The 19,217-nt window shown below is 39.7% G+C and overlaps 1 protein-coding gene across 10 annotated transcripts in view; it reads right to left on the reverse strand.

Annotated features, from left to right (window-relative positions):
* LOC146514633 (putative voltage-dependent N-type calcium channel subunit alpha-1B) overlaps nt 1-19,217 on the reverse strand; it is a 239,835-nt gene that overhangs the window by 82,201 nt on the left and 138,417 nt on the right. For 5 of the 10 annotated variants that reach the window (XM_085164858.1, XM_085164854.1, XM_085164859.1 and 2 more), the window contains exons 7-13: nt 16,105-16,220; nt 15,912-16,001; nt 11,971-12,069; nt 9,153-9,374; nt 8,949-9,061; nt 8,727-8,839; nt 7,008-7,139 (exon numbers count right to left, since the gene is read on the reverse strand). In XM_085164858.1, coding sequence (XP_085020984.1) covers nt 7,008-7,139; nt 8,727-8,839; nt 8,949-9,061; nt 9,153-9,374; nt 11,971-12,069; nt 15,912-16,001; nt 16,105-16,220 — 885 coding nt within the window. The remainder of the gene's footprint in view (nt 1-7,007; nt 7,140-8,726; nt 8,840-8,948; nt 9,062-9,152; nt 9,375-11,970; nt 12,070-15,911; nt 16,002-16,104; nt 16,221-19,217) is intronic. The other 5 variants (XM_085164860.1, XM_085164853.1, XM_085164856.1 and 2 more) reach the window with 2 other exon arrangements.

Consider the following 19,217-nt stretch of genomic DNA (forward strand, 5'->3'; position numbering starts at 1 on the left):
TAAGTTATTACTAAAACCCAGTTGCATTCTGCCAGGACAATTCAAATCTAAAAATAGACATAGATTAAAATGAAGCAAAGAAAGGCAATTTATCTCTATTTATCTCAGACAGTGCTGTCATAAAGCTGTTTGCATCCATCCTTTAGATCAGGGGTCGGCAACCTTGGGCACGAAGGGTTAACTGATGGCAGACCATAGCTGGACAGGCCATCGGGCATTTGCCTGGTGGGCTGACGGTGATTTTTTGTTTTTATGGGCCGATGATTTTTTCTTTTTTGTAACGGTATAAAGAATGAAAGGTGGTGGTTTGGCCAGATGCTGGCCAATGTGTAAAAATAACTCAGTTGTTTGATGGTGGCTATGGCGGAGCTGCCACAGAGGCCAGCAGGTGGATGAGGGAAAGGGGAGGCAGGAGGAGGAGAGACCCGAGGCGGCCGCCGGTCCGAGTTTCAGGTGAACTGAACTTCAGGTAAGAAGTTATGAACTGCAGTCTATCTGGGTCAGATATAAACCAAGTTTAGGTGGAGTTTATTTTCGTTGTGCTGACTTTTTACAGTCAGTTACAATAACTCGTACTGTGTACTAGCTAGCATGACAGAGTTTCTATACAGCTGGGTGGGTGCTTTGATGTTACTGATAGTGAACTTTATTTTATTCATAAGGTTAGTTCGTAGAGTTTCCAACCGTCCCTTAAAAAAACGGAATCATCCCGCATTCAGAGAAAATATTAGGTGTTTTGTGTTGAGCTGAAAAGGAGCACAGTTTGTCTTGGACTTCAACTAGGATGGAAAAATACACAAAGCTGGAGCTATTCTGTGTCTTTATGCTGCAGCTGCCTCTTCTTCTCTCCCCCTCCCTCTCCTGTTGCTACTTCAATGGTAAATGGTAAATGGCCTGTATTTATATAGCGCTTTACTAGTCCCTAAGGACCCCAAAGCGCTTTACATATCCAGTCATCCACCCATTCACACACACATTTACACACTGGTGATGGCAAGCTACATTGTAGCCACAGCCACCCTGGGGCGCACTGACAGAGGCGAGGCTGCCGGACACTGGCGCCACCGGGCCCTCTGACCACCACCAGTAGGCAACGGGTGAAGTGTCTTGCCCAAGGACACAACGACTGAAACTGTCCAAGCCGGGGCTCGAACCGGCAACCTTCCGATTACAAGGCGAAGTCCCAACTCTTGAGCCATGATCGCCCCGGTCAATCATGAAACTGATCCATGATCAGCTGATTGGCTTTTCTCTCTTGTTTATTTTTCGCCCACTTTGTGCCAGAAAGAGGAAACCAGCGGTTGTCGCGCTAAACAACAGCAGCATCTTTAAGCTTGATCAGCTGTTGTTAGAATTTATTTAATATTAATTTCTAGTATCAGCAGATGTTTGCTGGAGCCACAGCTGTAAAAGCTGCTGGTCATGATATCGGTTTGGATATGTGGTGAGAGGGAAACATGAAGATGAAACCAGGAGACTTCCTTACTGAATCATCAGAGCTGAACAGGTGATGGAGAAACAGGTTTACCTTTTAGGCGACATGAATGAGTTGAAGGGAAGTTATGAACTGTTTCTGAGAGACAAATAACACCAGGATCCTTTTCTAACTAGCTGACAGCTGGTAACTGTGCAGGGGCGGGTCTAGCAAAGTTTTGCCAGGGGGCCAGGTAGGGCATTAACAGGGAGAGGGGGGCAAAAAGAAAAACTTTTCCTTCTTATTCTCATTTAAAATGTCTCGCTTTTCATAACTAATTATCTGAATCTTACAACCAAAGTTTTTATCTGATGTAAAATGTATAGAAATTATACATATACTAACAGGACAGTGTACATCACTGTGACAACAGCGTTTGTTTTCAAAGGCTTTATGGCTTGTCCTATAATACCTGGTGAGCCGGTCTCTAGTCAAAATGCCCGGGCCGATTTTTTGTCCCAGTACAGCCCTGGGCACAACACACAGTGAATTAATCTGAACAGGTGCATTAAAAAAATAAAAGCCAGCGGTGCACATTGCAAATTAGCTCACATTGACACATTAGTTGTGCCGCTTCTTAATGACGGTATCTTAGCTAACAACCCCAACTACCAGATTCAACTTGTAATTGGCTAAAAATAACTTAGCCTACCGGAGAGAGGGACGTTGCTAGCTGGCGTTTTTTCAAGCAATGTTGAAATTTCCACATTCCAACACAAATGCTTCAGGAGCTGTCCGCTCAGCACAGCATCAGCACCCCGGAAATACACGGATACATCCGTAGACTCGAGACAGAATTCACAATGCATTTTCGGGACTTTCAGGTGTGTGGACCAATGTTTTCTTTTCTGATCAAACCAGAAAGCTTTAATGAGCAGCTGGATTTGTCTTGCATTAACTGGCATTAACTGGCTGAGTTAATGCCAGTTAATGCGACATCGAAATGCAGCTGATTGAACTGTAAACCTCGACTCTGTGGGGGTCAAAGTTTGCAGAACTACGAACGCAGCTGGAATCCATAGCTGTGCGTGTTCATGGAGCTTGCATTTTCACCTGCTGGACATCACTACCTGACAAGTTTAACTGTCTTCAGAACATTGCAGAGGCCTTATTGACAGTATTTGGCTCCACATTTCTGTGTGAGCAGATTTTCTCTTACATGAGTCCTCAGGTAGCCGTTTGAATGCTGGACACTCGGAGACCTGTGTCTTTAAGTGGGAGACCAGAGATCACATTAACATGTGTGTCTCTGTATTAACAAACACGCCATATTGGCCCAGTTTATTTTTCTTATCATTGTTGTGAGGAGACCATAAATAGCATTTGCATTTTCTGTTGTACAGTTCATTTGCTGTTATGGAGTTCTTGTTATGGATAAAAGTGTCTTTTTTGTTTCAAAATAGCTGTTAACTATTCACTAATAGCTGCCAACATCTGCGAACAAATATAATTCTATAAAGTTGTTCTATATAGTGTGTGACTGTTAATATAGAGCATTATTACATTTATTGCCAATGCAATCATGTGGCACACTGACTTCTGAGGAAATTTTAGATGGCGCTCATGATCAAAAAGGTTGCCTACCCCTGCTTTAGATCACTGCCATCTTGTGACCACAGTTGTCTATTGTTGCTCAAAGCTCTGCTTCTTTTGTACTCTATAGGACACTGTAGCTGTCACTGTTTAACATCTCTTTTTTTTGTGATTTGCGCATGCACATTGTGGATAAACTGTAAATCTTTCACAGTAAACTGATGGGGAATAGCACGCGAGGCGAGGCAAGCTACCGCTGGAACTGTTTTCACTGCTCTGAGGAACACAGCTAGCATTAGCTAGTAAAGATGTTTCAATGATGTGGCACCATAACACATGAATTTCCTCTTGCTAACCGCCATGGTCAATGTGCAACTTCCTTCAACAGGCAAGTTGAGCAGGTGCAGGCTCAGCCAGCACTTTCAGATTAGCATTTACACAATATGCTAACGCTGAACTGTCATAAGACTTGACAAACAAATAATTTGTGTTGGGAACATTTATTTTAAAAATGCATTTCAGATCACAGTCAGATGGATTTTTTCTGTGGAACCTCAGCCTTGATTTTTCTTTGTTCACTCTGGCTTTTGAAGACATTCTGAAACACTGTAGAAAATGATGGGAAGAATTTGAATTTGTATTACATCTTTGCAGCATAATAAATTCCTGGATGGACTGACTGACCACGAGTGATTATTTTCATTGCAGATTAATCTTTTAAATTTTTGGATGAAATGCCAAGTCTTTTAAAATGTTCCAAAAACTCATTAACTGGAATGTCAAACGGTTTGGGAGTAAACAATTGTCCTTTGATGTTTTCTGTTTCTGATCTGTTTTGAAAGGATGTACAATTACCAATCCTGGACACTTAAAAGGGCCTGAGCAGAAAATGTAAAAATGCCATCTCTCCTGTGCCCACAAAAAGTCAGAGTTAATCAACAAAAGAAGGTCTGTACCTCTAAAACTGAAAGCTACAAAGCAGCCAACAGAAAACAAAAAATTATTGCATTATAATAAATCCTGCACTTTTGAGCTTATCACTTTTGCAAAACAGTCAATGATGTCCTGTGAGTCTCAGCAGGAGGATGAACACAGTCCTCTACCTCAAGCTGTTTATCTTTCAGTTCTCAGAATTTTTACTGTTCTGAGAGCAAGTACATAATCTCTGAGCCAAAAATAAAGCCTGGGTATAACAAAGCACTTCTGCTGCCTTTTCAAAGGCCATTCAGTCTTCTACTTAGGTTTGAAAAGTTTTTATTTAAAACGAAGCTCTGTCTGAGGAACTGTTGCAGTTTCTTTAGATTTTACCTGACCCAGCTGAACCACTTCTATGTTTAGACTCATGAACATAACAAAAAGTAAAATCCTGGGCACATTTTTAAAGGTAAAAATGTTCAAATAATGGAATTAACAATAGCATGGTTGTTATGGTGGGCAGAGAACACTGTGCTCAGCCTGGTGTGCTCAGCTGGCTACAAGCACCATGTGGATGTCAGACTCATCTCACACTTGTCCATCACCAGAGACTGATGTGATGTTAATGATGCTGCAGACTGATGTAAGGCTTGATGCCATGGCAACAGCCTCCTGCTTCAAAGAAATTCAGTTGTGGTTTTTATGAAGGCCGTCTGTGCATTTCAGTTGAGTGTATTTATGTATAAAAATACAATGGAGAAGAGATTCTTAAACCATCGGAGGTCAATGCTTTAAATAAACGCGTATTTATGACATTTATAACATCATGCAAGACTCATCACTCTGACAACCTGACATAGAATCCAACCTATTAAACAGTTTATAAACTCATCTATTTGTTTTAATTTTTGTTTAAGTTAGGTATGCCTGACCAGGAGGAACATAAATCCATCCATGTTTTTTAACTGCTTTGCAAACCAGTGTTTTTGTGGTGACTGAAGTCACCCCAGCTGACTTTGCTAAAAGGCAGGGACATCAGAGAGACAAACAGCTCATCCACGCTCGAATTTACAACAATCAGTCTTTGAGAACACACTAACTCCAAATAAAAAGGTCACTCAGCACATTAGTCTTTTCCTTTTTCTTGTGAGGCAACAGTACTAACCATTGACACTGATAAATACATCTAAAAGCCTGTTTTTGATTTAAAAAAAAAACTTGTTGTTGTTTTATCACATAATGTGCCACTACTTGGTTAAAATATCATTTTAAATGTGTTTTGGTTGTTCAGTTTAAACTTTCTTGGAGGAAGAACATTGCAAAGCAAATGAGTGCAGTTTTTCCAAAATAAAAAGAATGGTTTAGAAATACTCTTCCATGTGTTGCTTACTGTTTTTCACCACTACTCTTTGAACCCGTGTCTGCAATCAAATATAATCCCTGCCTCAGCTACCCTGGTTTTCCAGTCTGTGCTTATTCCCACTTGGGAAGCACGGTGCTTTCTTGTGCTTTGGACTAACTTCACTGAGATTAATTGTTCTACTTGATTGTTTTTTTCTGCCAGCCTTCTGCTAGCCAGCTGACCCATCTCTGTGTGGTGTTTGCATGTTCTCCCCATGCTTCCATGGGTTCTCTCTCCGGGTGGTCTGGCATTCTCCCACAGTGCAACACATGCACGATAGGCTCCAGGTCCCTGCTACCATTAATTGAATAAGCAGGTAAACATGGATGGATGGTTGTATGGTTGGTTGTTTAAACATTCTAGACTTTAAAATGTGAAATTTTTTATTCTTTATATTATATAAATTCTTTATAGTTTAATGGCTAGATATAACATGGCTTCTATGTACAATGTCAGTTTCTGGGTCATAGGGTATTCCAAACTAGGTAGGATATTATTAATCCCAGTGACAGGACTGACAGGAGATTTCAATTAAGTTTGGCATTCTCAAAAAAGTGGAGAAAAGACACTCTTTTGAGCAACATAGAGACAAGATGGAGATGGAGAGACAGCAACCAGTCACAACTGACTACACAGAGGAGATGCTGGGGAGTGCACACAGAGGCTAAAACAAGTGACTAGACACAGGAGCTGGGGATAAAACAGACATGGAGACACGACAGAGTGGAGGGACAGAACAAAGCCCGGACGGGGACATGACTGAGCTGAGAGAGCAAGAGACAGAGACAAGACCGGTGAAACGGGAAAATAAACATGGAGATAAGGCTGGAGACTACAAAAACCAACACAGGAAGCTAAACACAAGAGAACAAGAGAAACACTGAGGGAGGAATTAGTCTCACTAAACACTTAAAGCATGAGGTAAATGAAACCAAGAATCAACTCAGAATATTCAAACACTATAATGTCCAAAAACTACAATGCAGGGCCATGACATATAGAGATTTACACTTGGTGAAACCTCGGCAGCTGCAATGATCCACGCTTGTGATGGCTCACATGATCAATAGGGGATCAATGACCCTCAGGAATACCTCCAAAGGGCCCCCTACATTGGGTTAAATACCTGGGTCACACAGTTGTTTTAGAAGTGAGGAAGCCTTTTGGACGAGATGTGAAATATCTTCACAAGCCAAGAGACATCCAGTTGCCTTCTTTTTAAGCACTCAACAGGATTTAATAATAATTTCAGTACTGTAGATTTAAAAAGGCAAACTATCTGACCAGAGCAGTATTTGTGTGATGTGAGAAGATATGTGAGGAGAGAGAAAGTAAAATGTTTGTGTATGAGTTGAGTCAGACGGGGCCAGATGCCAGGCTTTTGATTAACTGCAGCCAGCCCAGAATCATGAGGTGTTCCCGTTGTTAGAAGACATGGAGCTCCTGCTGAGAGTGATATCAAAGGGCTGCAGTCACTACTGCTGATCTGCCAGCTACCTGCTGTGTCAACATGTCTGTCACCACTGCCACGCTGGGCCAGGGATCATACACAAGAAGGGTCAGGTGGGGAAATGAGTAGAGAAGTAGAAGAGGATTTGTGTTTGTGTTGGTGCTTGTGTGATGAATTATAAATGGTTGGAAAGAGGAGGAAAAAGAGCAGGTCAGGTTGGACAAATCACTTACTGTCCTCCAAAGAGCTGCATCCCCAGCAAGGCAAAGACCACAATGAAGAGGAACAGGAGGAAGAGCAAGCTGATGATGGACTTCATTGAGTTCAGGAGGGAAACAACAAGGTTCCTTAAAGAGTTCCAGTATCTGACATGAAAGAGCAAACAAAAAGAGGGGCACAAAGAAATTATTGTTGTACATACTGGAGCACACACACACAAAAGACAAAAAAAACAAACAAACAGGAAGACTCAGACAGACAGAAGTAATATGACAAATCTTGCAAATACACATATCAGAACAACCAAAGCAGAGGAGGGCAGAGTGGAACAAATAGCAATAAGAAGTGTAGGTGGCATAAAACAAATCAGTGTGTCAGGGTGTACAGCTGCCAGTCTCACTGAATGACAAGATTAAGGCTAATCTAATGGCATGAAAGGTATAAACTATGACATGATTGTCAGTACAGGGAGCAAGGCAGAAAAGAATAGAAGAACACAGCTTCAATATTTAGGACCTTCTGGTAAGAAACTATTTTATAGATGTATTGGTAAGTTTATTATCAGGTCTAGTCAAGTGCAGTCCAAGTGTTACGTTGCAGGTGTGTATTAGCACAATGCCACAATATTAGCAGGAGTGGACAACCCAATAAATTAACCCCAAGGCCAGACTGTGCAATACCCCAACCGAAGAGCTCATACAACAGGACAGTTATGTCAAGCACAACAATAAATATACAACAGAATGTCTGAAAAAGAAATACTGTGGGAAGACCTTAAGAGTGCAATAAGAACCATATACATGAATGCAATACCATTTTCAGCTAGATTCAGGTTTTACTCAGTAAAGTAGTGCGTTCACTTTTATAATACATTGAAAGGTTTCCCTGTATTGCTTCCTGAAGACACACATTTTAAGTGTTCAGATTAAAAGTCAAGGCAAAGTGATAAAAAGCATACTCCTTAAAAGATTTCTCACTCTAACGTTATGTATATTTAACAGTTATGCACTGTATACTGTTTTTGTGTTCCACTTCGTCTGATTTATGACACCAAGAAGGAGACATTTTTCATCTAAACTGCAGCACACAATGAACACAATAATATTGGTAGGGCTGCAAAGTGCAAACAAAGAAAACATTTCTGCATTGAAGGCATGTTGTCAGGGATCTGTGTGCAGGCAGGCGGAGACTCGTCGAGACAAAAATAGCAACTCAAAAACCACAGCTTTATTGCCGGCAAAGAACAAACACATAAACTGAACAATGAAAGCTGAGACCGGAAACACAAAGGCAAATCTGAGGATACGACACGACGCTGAACACTGGAGGACACACACTATATATACACATGAGGGAACGAGAAACAGGTGTGAACACAGCTGGGAGAAATTAGACCTAACGAGACAGAGAAAGCGAAACTAGAAACACTGATATAAGACATAAACCTTCAAAATAAAACAGGAACCAATTCACAAAGACACAGACTTGACACTCAACTAAACCTATACTAAACACGAGGGCACAAGGACAAAACCTAAGAACTAAACCCTTAACCAGAATAAACTGAAACATAGATTTATAATAATGATCAACAGAGCAAAACAAGGGAATCAGAATATAACCCATAATATAAAATCAAACCAAAACATAAGAACTCAAAATGCTGGGTCAAAATCACCCAGAACCGTGACAAATGTATGGTTATACCTTGTAGTTTCACACAGTGAACTTACTTGGTGACTTTGAAAATCCTAAGCAGTCTCAGAGCTCTCAGCACACTGATACCAAACGATGCTCCTGGTTTAATCATATCCCAGATCACCTCAAAAATGCTGCCAACAATCACCTGAAGACAAAAGGAGAAGGTAAAGTTATTACCTGATGTGTGTGGCTCTGATTTTAGGACACCAGTCATCATAAACCAAACAGAAGCTTGGATTACAGCCTACACTTACCCCAAAATCAAAGCAGTTAAAGGAGGAGTGGAAATAATTCCTTACTCCGAGGCCGTACATCTTCAAAGTCATCTCAGTCAGAAACAAACCCAGAAACACAAACTCTGTAGTGTCTGTTGGACAGAGCAACAAAACAGAGAGAGTGTAGTCATACAGGCAGTGAATAAGTGAGTATGTAGGAGTGCATTTTATTCTGAGACTTACAGAGGGCTCTTGTAAGCCACTCGGGTTGGTCATAGTGGACTATGGCCACGCAGAGTGTGTTGAGGCCAACCACACACAGGACGATCCAATAGAAACTCTGAGCCTTCACCATGCGGCGGATGAAGAAGCGGATCCTCTTCTCTTTACGCCGGAAGTAAGATGAGCTGTCCATCTTACCGCTGCTTTTCACACTGGCCCGACCAAACGGAGAGCCAGGAGGAGCTGAAAACGATGACCAAGAGGTGAGAAAGGAAATGTGTGAGTGTGCAGCGTCTAATTATTTCTCAGATTCACAGTTATCACAATGAATCACTGTTCGTTTCCTTTGCTTTTTTCCCCTGGTCATCTTTAAATTAGCTTTTACACTCAGATGGCTGTAATGCTTACAAGGCTTTCGTTTAGCAATCATAGAGAAAATAATAATCCACCTACTTCCTCTTTTAGACATAAATTAAATATTTTTTATTGTAAGGTAAATCTGTATAGAAACAGTTAAGCCAGCTGTAGTTTTACAGGAACTGTGTGATGGATATGGGTATGTGTTTGGCACACTGGTTTCCTGCCTTCCATTCATAAAATACTCACATTCTGTGACTCATATAAACCAAGCTGGTGTGGTTTGGCTTATAATTTTTTTTTTTTTACAGTAATGTTTTCTAATAAGAGCTTGCATGCATCACATCCTGCCCTTTCAGCTGTGGTGTAATTAAATATTCAGGCTTCTGTGTATTGGGATTTTTTGTTTCGAAGAAATAAACATTTTACTTCTGTCAGGTTAAGAAAGCTGCACTCAGAATTTCAACCAAAACAAACACAACAGACTTTATGAACCCAGTGTCAAAGGCACTGTTAATTCTCTGTAAATAACCTCTCTCCTCTATACATGAGCAGCTCATGCAGGTTAGACAGAGCAGTAGGACGGCTTTGATGCAACTGTAGTTTTTTTTCTTTCAAATTTTAGGTCTGTACTCATGGAGTGCAAAACAGAGAAAAAGTGTGTGTGTATATCTATCTATCTATCTATCTATATATATATATATATATATATATATATATATATATATGTGTGTGTGTGTGTGTGTGTGTGTGTGTGTGTGTATGTTGTGTTAGGGTGTTTGAGATTCAGATCACTTTATTTGTACCTACAGAGAGATACTCTGCACAGCATGTCTGGATTGTTTACCACAGGCTTGAATGTTGTACGTAGAATCTGCTGGAGCTACTCTTCCAGGTTTCCAGTTTGGGGTTTACATAATGCTACTAATATCCCCTAATGTTCCTATTATCGCAGGAACCACTTTGGATTTCACTTTCCACGTCTGCTGCATCTTCACCTCCTGGTACTGCTCAGTTTTCTCATGCATAGTTGTAAGGCCGTTCTTCTAACAACAGATAAGGGGTTAAAATTGCAGTTGAAACATCCCCCTAGAAAAAATCTCCCAGACTTAAACTGCCGATATTACGCATAAGCCCTCCTCGGAATAAGAGTCTGATACATCTATCTGCACAAGGAAGAAACTGAAAGTCACTAGGAAAAAGGTGCAAGTATTGAAGGAAAACTGAGCCAGCTGTAACTGTCTGGTGCACAGGGACACTCGCTCGAGTGTAATTCTTCCATTTGACTACTTCATGTACACTGAGACTTTTTACACATGACACCAATAGAAAGGACAAAACTGATTCAGTGAATCCACAATAAAATAATATTTCTGTGGTTTGGTCAATGTAGAAATAGAGCAGTTTTAGAACAACATGGGATAGGGCTCTCAGTTCTGTTGGTATTTATCTTGTTTTAATTTGAACTAATGTTCTATTTTCATGCTATAGCCATTTTTTAAGACTGCTGGTTTTATATTATCCTAATCTTCAGTGTGTGTTTTTAGTTACTGGTATTAATAAGTTACTGGTAAGTTGCTGCTATTTTGGGGGCAACTATTGAGCTAAGCTCACAAGAAAATTAAAAAGTAGTTTTTTTTAACTGTTATACTAGGTAGAAAAATGTGCTCTGAACAGATTTAACACACTTTTAAATCTGCTCCCAAGCAATGAACTCGTTCATGGCCAAGATTGTAAACTGATTAAATTAAAAAAAAAAAATCTCCCCATGGGACAGAAATCAAAGCATTAAATCACCTAAACACTCCTTGAAATTTACCTGCAGCTGCTCATTAAAACTGTGCACACCTACTACTTCTGTGCTGCACAGCGGAACTGCAGGCATTATGAGTGAAACCAATGAGATGAGACATGGAATATATATGACATCTATTCCCTCAGCAATTTTTTTTTCTAAAGAAACAAACAAACAAAAAAACAGTCATTAGATCAGACAATGGGGAAAAAACATTAAGGCAGCTAAATGGTTTCATTTACCCTGCTAATGCCTGTTTCCAACCCACAGACAAGCAATTACATGTTGCCTTTGTTGGGAAGCATGAAGTCCCTTAATATTAAAAGTATAATTTGAATATGCTGCAGGTGATTCTCCTGCTATTTCAACAGTCTAATTAGAAAAGTTAATTATGCTCTTTTACCCTCAAGGAGATCCACAGCCGGGAGAAACTTTAGACATTCGGTCTCTGAATCCAAGAGCCGCTAGAATAATATACATTATTAAGATCTTTGGCCTCGTGTTTAAATGTCGCAGAGACATGGCATCCTGATCTGATAAAGGGAGGCGACAGAGTCAGAGAACGTGTTCACTGTAGAAGATGAGCCTTTATGGGGGGTTTATTGTAAAGGTCGTGTTTGTGAATAGACAGCATGTAAAGGTCAGGGGTATCCTGCTGGTGGACGTGGGTAAAAAAATTTTTTTTACCAGATTTACCAACAGAGGAGATGTCTGCGAAAGGATCCTCCCCCTCCTCAGCGCTGATCAGGTCGTTTTTACCCTTCTTCACTTTGCCTCGCTTCAGGACTGTAAAGAGAACAGCGCGGATGTAAAAGGATAATAATATATATGAGGATACAGTAGGAACTGTTCTGCTTCATCTGCATTATTTAATGCAGATCTGTGAAAGTGAAGTTAATTACGTCAAGAAATGCTAGCATTTTCTTTTTCCAATGGAACAACTGTGTGTGTGTGGTGAAGATGGGTGAGCTAATTGGGAGCTATGAATAGCAGGCATCAATCACGTTTTTCATTTAGAGATTTTCTGCCTTGCTGCTTGAAGTCGGCCTTGGAATGAAAAACCACCAGCATGACATGAATGTGAGGGTCATGTGACCACTTCAGTGCCGCAGAAGTGGTGGGCTCGTTCATTAAATCCAAACGCCTGTATATCTGCTCGGGAAAGCAGCTGAGAGGCAGGAAGGAGGCTGAGAAAATAAATACGGCTTTGAGACCACTCCAAGTCTAATTCTTCATCATCAAATCTCTTTCTGTAACTGAATCCCAGAAACCTTTGTTCCCTCTTCAGAGAGGGAAAAAAGCAGCTATGAAAATATCAACCTGTAACAACTCGGTTTTTGAAGAAATGCCTGTACCTGCACTAAGATAACATATGTTTTGGTTGGCGGGTTTGCTTTGTTGTAAGCATTTTATAATGATTCATTTATAGGAGCTCAAAAAACAGCCAAACTGATTTGAAAACAAGTAGATATCTGCACAAATGATTAAATTAAAGAAACCCTATATTTGTGAGAAAAGCAACAGATGTTATATTTTAATTTTTTTTTTTCAAAATTCTGTTCTTTGAAAGTAATTGAAAGCAGCTGCCGCACATCTTTTATCTATAAATGAAATATCCAGCCTGTAGAGTACGTTATAAAAAGGCTAATTTCCTCAATTTCTTATCATTAAAAGACTTAGTAAATCATTTCAGAATAAAGAGTTTTATAATCCTTTTTTTCTCCAGACGGGCAGCTATGATTGACACTCTGCTCCGCTAATCATACCTGTCATTCATCTGACGGATGCCAAATACATATTTTCTGCTTCAACAACATCAGAGTGTTTTTTCTAAAGCTGTGCCTCATACGTTTTAATCCTCCATTTGTAACTGATTGAGGGAAATAACGCTGCTGACTACTGTCATTTTGCTGGAGTCATTAGCATGCATGTGTATCAAATGTGTGTGTATCAGTTTACCGTCATGTATGTATGTGTGTTGGTTCAATAAGTTTCCTTCAGACTATCGCTGTTAATCCCACTAATTAACCCCTCCCTTCACATCGGGCCTAATGCAATGACATCATGAGGAAGAGAGGGAGACAAAGACAGAGACAAAGAACAGTGAAGATGAGACGGCAGAGTGGAAACTATTATTTGCAATCAAATGTCTGGCTAATCATAAATGCTGATTTATTTTGCAGTCATGACCAGCAGGCTGCACTGTACTGACAGCATATTTTACAGATGTTCACTAGGACTTCATGTAACACTCCAAATATTTTATATTTTATTTTAATGTTAAATGTAATAAGAGTAATTGTTTGAGTAAAAACCACTATTTAGCACATATACAGTTAAGATTATAAATTTACATAGTACACTCACCATAGGCATGAATGTCACAGTAATTTTGGGCTTAAACGATTTCTTTTAACTGCTGGGTGCACAAGTTTTAATGTATTTTGGATTTTCTCTAATTCCCATAGAGTTAAAAGTATACATGCAGGCTCAAAATACAAAATATGAGTAACTGTATTCCGTTACAGTTACCATTTAAAAAGGTGGTATTTAGAATACAGTTACTTTGTTGGAATAAATGGATTACAACAAAGTAACTGTTTCATACTGTCCCGGGTCAGGACTGTTTGGGTTTTGTTTGACAGCTATGTTCTGTTGTTCCAGGCAGCAGCGTTATGGTTGCCATGGCTACAGGGTGACGGGTTGTTGTTGTGCTAAGCTAATAGGCAGAATGCTACAGGCATAGCCCTAAAGAATGTAGCCTCATGGGCAGTGTAGTCCGTGCTGCAGGGAGAATGGACTGCCATACCCGTTATGTGTCTGTGAGCGCGAGGAGGGAGAAAAAGGAGAGTGGAAAAGTACGAGCTGTCACCGAGCAGATACGGGAGCTGGAAGCATGTAAATATAATAATAAATACTGCAGCTAAGAAGAGTGCCTCACAAGCCCAGTTGTAAGTAAGCTATTAAGACTCAACTGTACACCGTGTTCGTGTTTTCTTCTGAAACAATAAGTTCTGTTGGAGCAGCCTTTCAACGCCTCTCTCTGTCTCTCGCTAGCAAAGTTGACCCAGACAACAAAGTAAAGCTAGTTTTCAGCTTTGAGCCCGACACAGAACCCAACATATTAGCCAAAGGTCCCTTTACTACGGTTTGGAGCAGCGGACCTTAGGTAATAGTAATAAATCACATTCATGTAGTTGTAAACAGCATGATAATATATTAAGTAATCCAAAGTATTCAGAATACGTTACTCTTATTGAGTAACGTAACAGAATACATTTTGGGGCATGTATTCTGTAATCTGTAGTGGAATACATTTTAAAAGTAACCTTCCCAACACTGCAAATGCATACCTCCGCTTATATTTGGTTAAATGTCCCTTAGCAAGTTGTACTTCAGTCAGATGTCTCTACCATCAACCAGCTTCTGGTTTAATTCTGGCTGGATATTTGACCACCTCTTTCCTGTTTTTAAGAATATGGTCCTCAAATTTTCAGCATGTTTGAGGTCAAGGCATTTATGCATTATAGTTATTTGGTGAAGCAATTAATTTGGCATTAGCAAAAGAGCAAAAATTAGCAAGCTAAATAAATAAATCTGCTAATGGTTTGTCAGTAATATTAACTGATAATAACTGTTTAACTCTGATGTGTTATGATGCAAATGTCTCAAAAGCCTGGAAACAGACTAAACATACTGAGGTGACTGACTGGTTAAATTTAAATAAAGAACCTTAAAGATTTTAGATATATGCTAATTATCTGAGAATTGCACAACAAAATCTGTTTAGCCATAGATTATTTTTGCATGAAAAGTTAAAAATTGCAAGCACAACTACTTTGTGTACTCTGCATGTTCATGGTTTTCAAAGATCCAAATAGTCACTGCTAACTTCTGGCGGGACTTGATCCTAATCCCCCTACAAGCTGTTTGCTGACAACCATTACACAAAAACACAACACACAAAACACTAAATAACTACCAGCAAAACATATGTGACACTGTGAGATTAGACTGTAATAGAAAAGAAGAAAGAAAACAACATTCAAGCAAAAGACCACAACAGCCATCTTAAAGTTAAACAAATAAAATAAAATGAGGTGTAAACTGCATGTCTCAAATCATATGTGCAGTCATTTCAAAGTGGTTCAGGGTGGGGTGTGATCTCTGAAGAATAGTTTACAGTACTTTTGCTTGAAGTGCTCATACTTAGTGCTCAACAGCACTTCTAAGGCTAAAACTGTGAAAACGACATGCTGCAGTGTTACATGCCAGACAATTTTTTGGCTGCTGCATCAAGTTCCTGGACTCCTGTCATCTCCATAGGATTGCCAGCTAGCTTGTTGGGTTTTTTTTTTTTTTAAAAAAACAACAAAACATTTCTCTAATCACAGTAATAATTTTTATCATAAAAGTCCATGCAACAAGTAGACAGGTGAAAAAAAGAGCCAGATCACATCCATGACTGATGACTTTAAAATGATCCATGTGCACAAGTTTAATGATGTCCAAAAGCAGTCATGAGATGGAAACGATGAGCCATACCTCTCTGTGCCTGGTTTACCATCGGCCTCCTGTGGTAATGGACCATGGTAAAGCAGGCAACAGATACTCAGCCCTGTTTTCACCTGGAAGGTTTTGTTTCCTCTTGTACCACGCACCGTCCAGTGGGGACTTCTCCTCTGCAATCTCATCCTCCTCCTCCAGCAACACCTCCTCTGCAGCAAAAGAGAGAAAGGGAAAAAAAAGGGGGGAATTTCTTTCTTTCCCTTTCTTTTTCCCCCCTAAACACAACCATGCTTTTTGAAAGATGAGTCTAACCTGCTTTGCAGATCCACTCCAAGTATCCGGTGAGCTCTCTCTCAATCTGCTGTTGCCTGCGAAGCTTTAGAAACTCCTGTCTCTTCTCCACACGCTCTCGCTCTTTGGCAAATTCTCTGTTGAAGCAGGGTTTTTTTTTAATACACAGCAAGAACAGATTGCATTAACATTTAACATGTGGTAGTTTGCATTTAAAGATTTTTTTTATGTTTGGCTCATGTAAGCAGATATTGATCTACGCAAGAGACAGATAAACTGTAGATGAAGTTGAGGTTCAAACAATTTGGGCAGATGGATTAATAATGTCAGAGTTAAGATGACAGCTGGGAAACGGTTGACGATATGCAAGAGGAAAAAAAGGCTGCTGGCATAGCCATAACTCTGTCAGGAGATATTTCCAACATTTTCAGACATGAAATGTTTGGGTGGAGAAGAAAGCTCATGATGCTGTTTCGTGGCTCTGTGAGATAGGACTATTGGCAGCATATGCACTTCACGTAGAGAAAACAATGAATCGTAAGATATAGTATTTTTTCCTCAGTTCTGTTTTAGGAAGCATGTTTATTCCGTTTTCAGTTGTCGCACACAACTTTCTTGTCTTATGGTCTAATATGAAGCTATAAGCAGCAGGCTATTAGCTTAACATAAAGACTGAAAGCAGCGGTATGCATATGACATCCTTTTTTTTTCACAACCTCTGTAGTATAATCATTTCAAGTTATTCAACCTTAGTAGTGCTAGAGTATGTCTGACTTTTCACTTGTGTTATTGCGATAATAAGATAAGAAAAGATTAACAAACAACCTTTGACCAGCATTAGAAGTGCCTGCTCAAAGGATTTTGTTACCTTGTTGATGTCCTCTACTTTACTATTTATGCCTTGTATATAGTTAATGTAAGTTAATGGATTGGTGGCACACAGTCATCAGGAAACATGATTTGGAATACTGAACAGTTCATAGTTTTTAATAGTTTCAAGAAAACCAGGAAGATGAGAGGGCAAAGTGATCATTTCACTGAAGGAATATGAGCTAGCTGTTGTTGGATCATCATTTTTCTCAAGAGCTTCATTTTAAGCAGCGTTTCCTTACAACGTCCAGACTAATGATCAAACATGTTTGCTTTAATCAAGAGTTTAAAAAGACAAGAGGCTGTGAGTCACGACAGGTGAGGCAGGGCTCTTTGTGACCATAGACACAATGACATGGACAGACGTTGCCTTTAGGAGTGCAGAGGACCAGGATGATTAAAGCTACCGAGCACGGGCTTTTCATTACACAAGACAGGGAAAGACAATGAGAGGAAGAAAGTGAGAAGGAGAAGCAGTAGATGATAGAAAAGCATGCTGAATATTCTGTTGATTTACTTGATTAACACTCAGTTTAGCACTTTATCGCAAGCCATAAGATAATCTTATTTTTTGCTGCTCCTATAAACAGCTACAATGTGGCCCTAAAATACTTATTTGTACATACAGGCCACTGAAACAGCCAGAAGCTTTAATTTAATGTCCTTTTAAAGATTATAAAATATTCTCAAGAAGTCTAATAGAAACGCTTCCACTAACACATTCACATAACTTAAGTGACATAGACTTCCATTCACTGCTTATTAGCTTGCAGCATTTCCTGTCATATGGATGTGATGAGAGGATCCAAACATCAGTATGGAAGTTTATTTTTGCACTACTGAGAAAAAAGTTTACGTTCTGAGATATGTAAATTTTAAGTTACCTCTGAATAAGTAAAAAATCTTGAAATATGCAACTCAAAATTTTAAGTTATTTAGTGGAAATTTTGATAAGATCACCAAAAATATATACATACTGTATACAAGGGACACATGGGCAAGTTTAAAAAACAATAAAAGCTAAAAGTCTTTAGCAGTTGGTAAAATTCTATATTTAGCGTTTTCGATCTCTAGTTCTTAGTTGCCCCCCAACACACACTCACACACACAGTTTGTCATCCCTGTGTTCATTTTCTCGTGTGCTACATCTTCCTGTCCAAGTACAGTGGAACCTCGACTTACGAATACCCCATTTAACGAAAAATTAAAGTTACGAAGGCACTTAACGGCAATATTTCTGCCCGTGTTATGGCAAAATGCCCGGGTAACGAAATCCGCTGGCTCTGATTGGCTGAGCCCACAATGCCTTCCGAATCATGTGACAACCCCCTTGGCATTCGTACTTGCGCTCAGTGTTGCCAACTTAGCGACTTTGTCGCTATATTTAGCGAGTTTTCAGACCCCCTTAGCGACTCTTTTTCTAAAAAGCGACTAGCGACAAATCTGGCGACTTTTTCTGGTATTATTGGAGACTTATTTATGACGACTTTTTGACATGAAAACGCGTATCGCTCTCACTCTCAACAAGCAGAGGTGCTGCCGTGGGCGCCTCACCCGTGCCAAAGCGCTCACGGGTGGAGGATAGTCCTCCCCCAGCTGCTATCAGGGCAGGAGACGTTCACACCTGTGCGTCCAAACTGCAAATGTATCGCGCATGAGTTCTTCTTTTACTGTTAGGCTGTTTTGTGGATCACAAGGTTTAAAACTACTTATAAACACACACTCTCACACACAAAGTAACTCCACCAGAGTGCCAATTTCGGGTCACTTTTGCCAGTCCAGGCCTGGATAAAGGAGCAGGGTTGGAATTGTGACATTAAAAAACAATAATTGCTAAAATAAATTTAATTTGTAGTTCTAAATAAATTCTAACTGCATTTAGGACGTTTTTTACTCACTTTATGTCTCTTCCACAACGTTATTTCTCTCTCCAACAACGTAGGTTACAATTACATTAGCATGACAAATTATGCAAATTAGGTGATGACGTCATTTGGCGACTTCTAGCGACTTTTAGGACAGCCAATAGCGATTTTCCTTACTAAGGAGTTGGCAACACTGCTTGCGCTTCGCTGTTTCACTTGAACGACGATTAATTAATTTCGTAAGTTGGGGTTTCTACTGTATTAGTATTTGCTTCTTTTGTTCATTGACTTATTAAAAGTTAGTTTTTATTGACTTTTTGTCTCACTCTTTCATTTTGGCACATCCTTTGACACAGACTGTGAGAAGTTGAAATTCAGTGAAAGAAACTGGCAACCTGA

This window comes from Neolamprologus multifasciatus, chromosome 7 (assembly GCF_963576455.1).
Source record: "Neolamprologus multifasciatus chromosome 7, fNeoMul1.2, whole genome shotgun sequence".
Classification (NCBI taxonomy): domain Eukaryota; kingdom Metazoa; phylum Chordata; class Actinopteri; order Cichliformes; family Cichlidae; genus Neolamprologus; species Neolamprologus multifasciatus.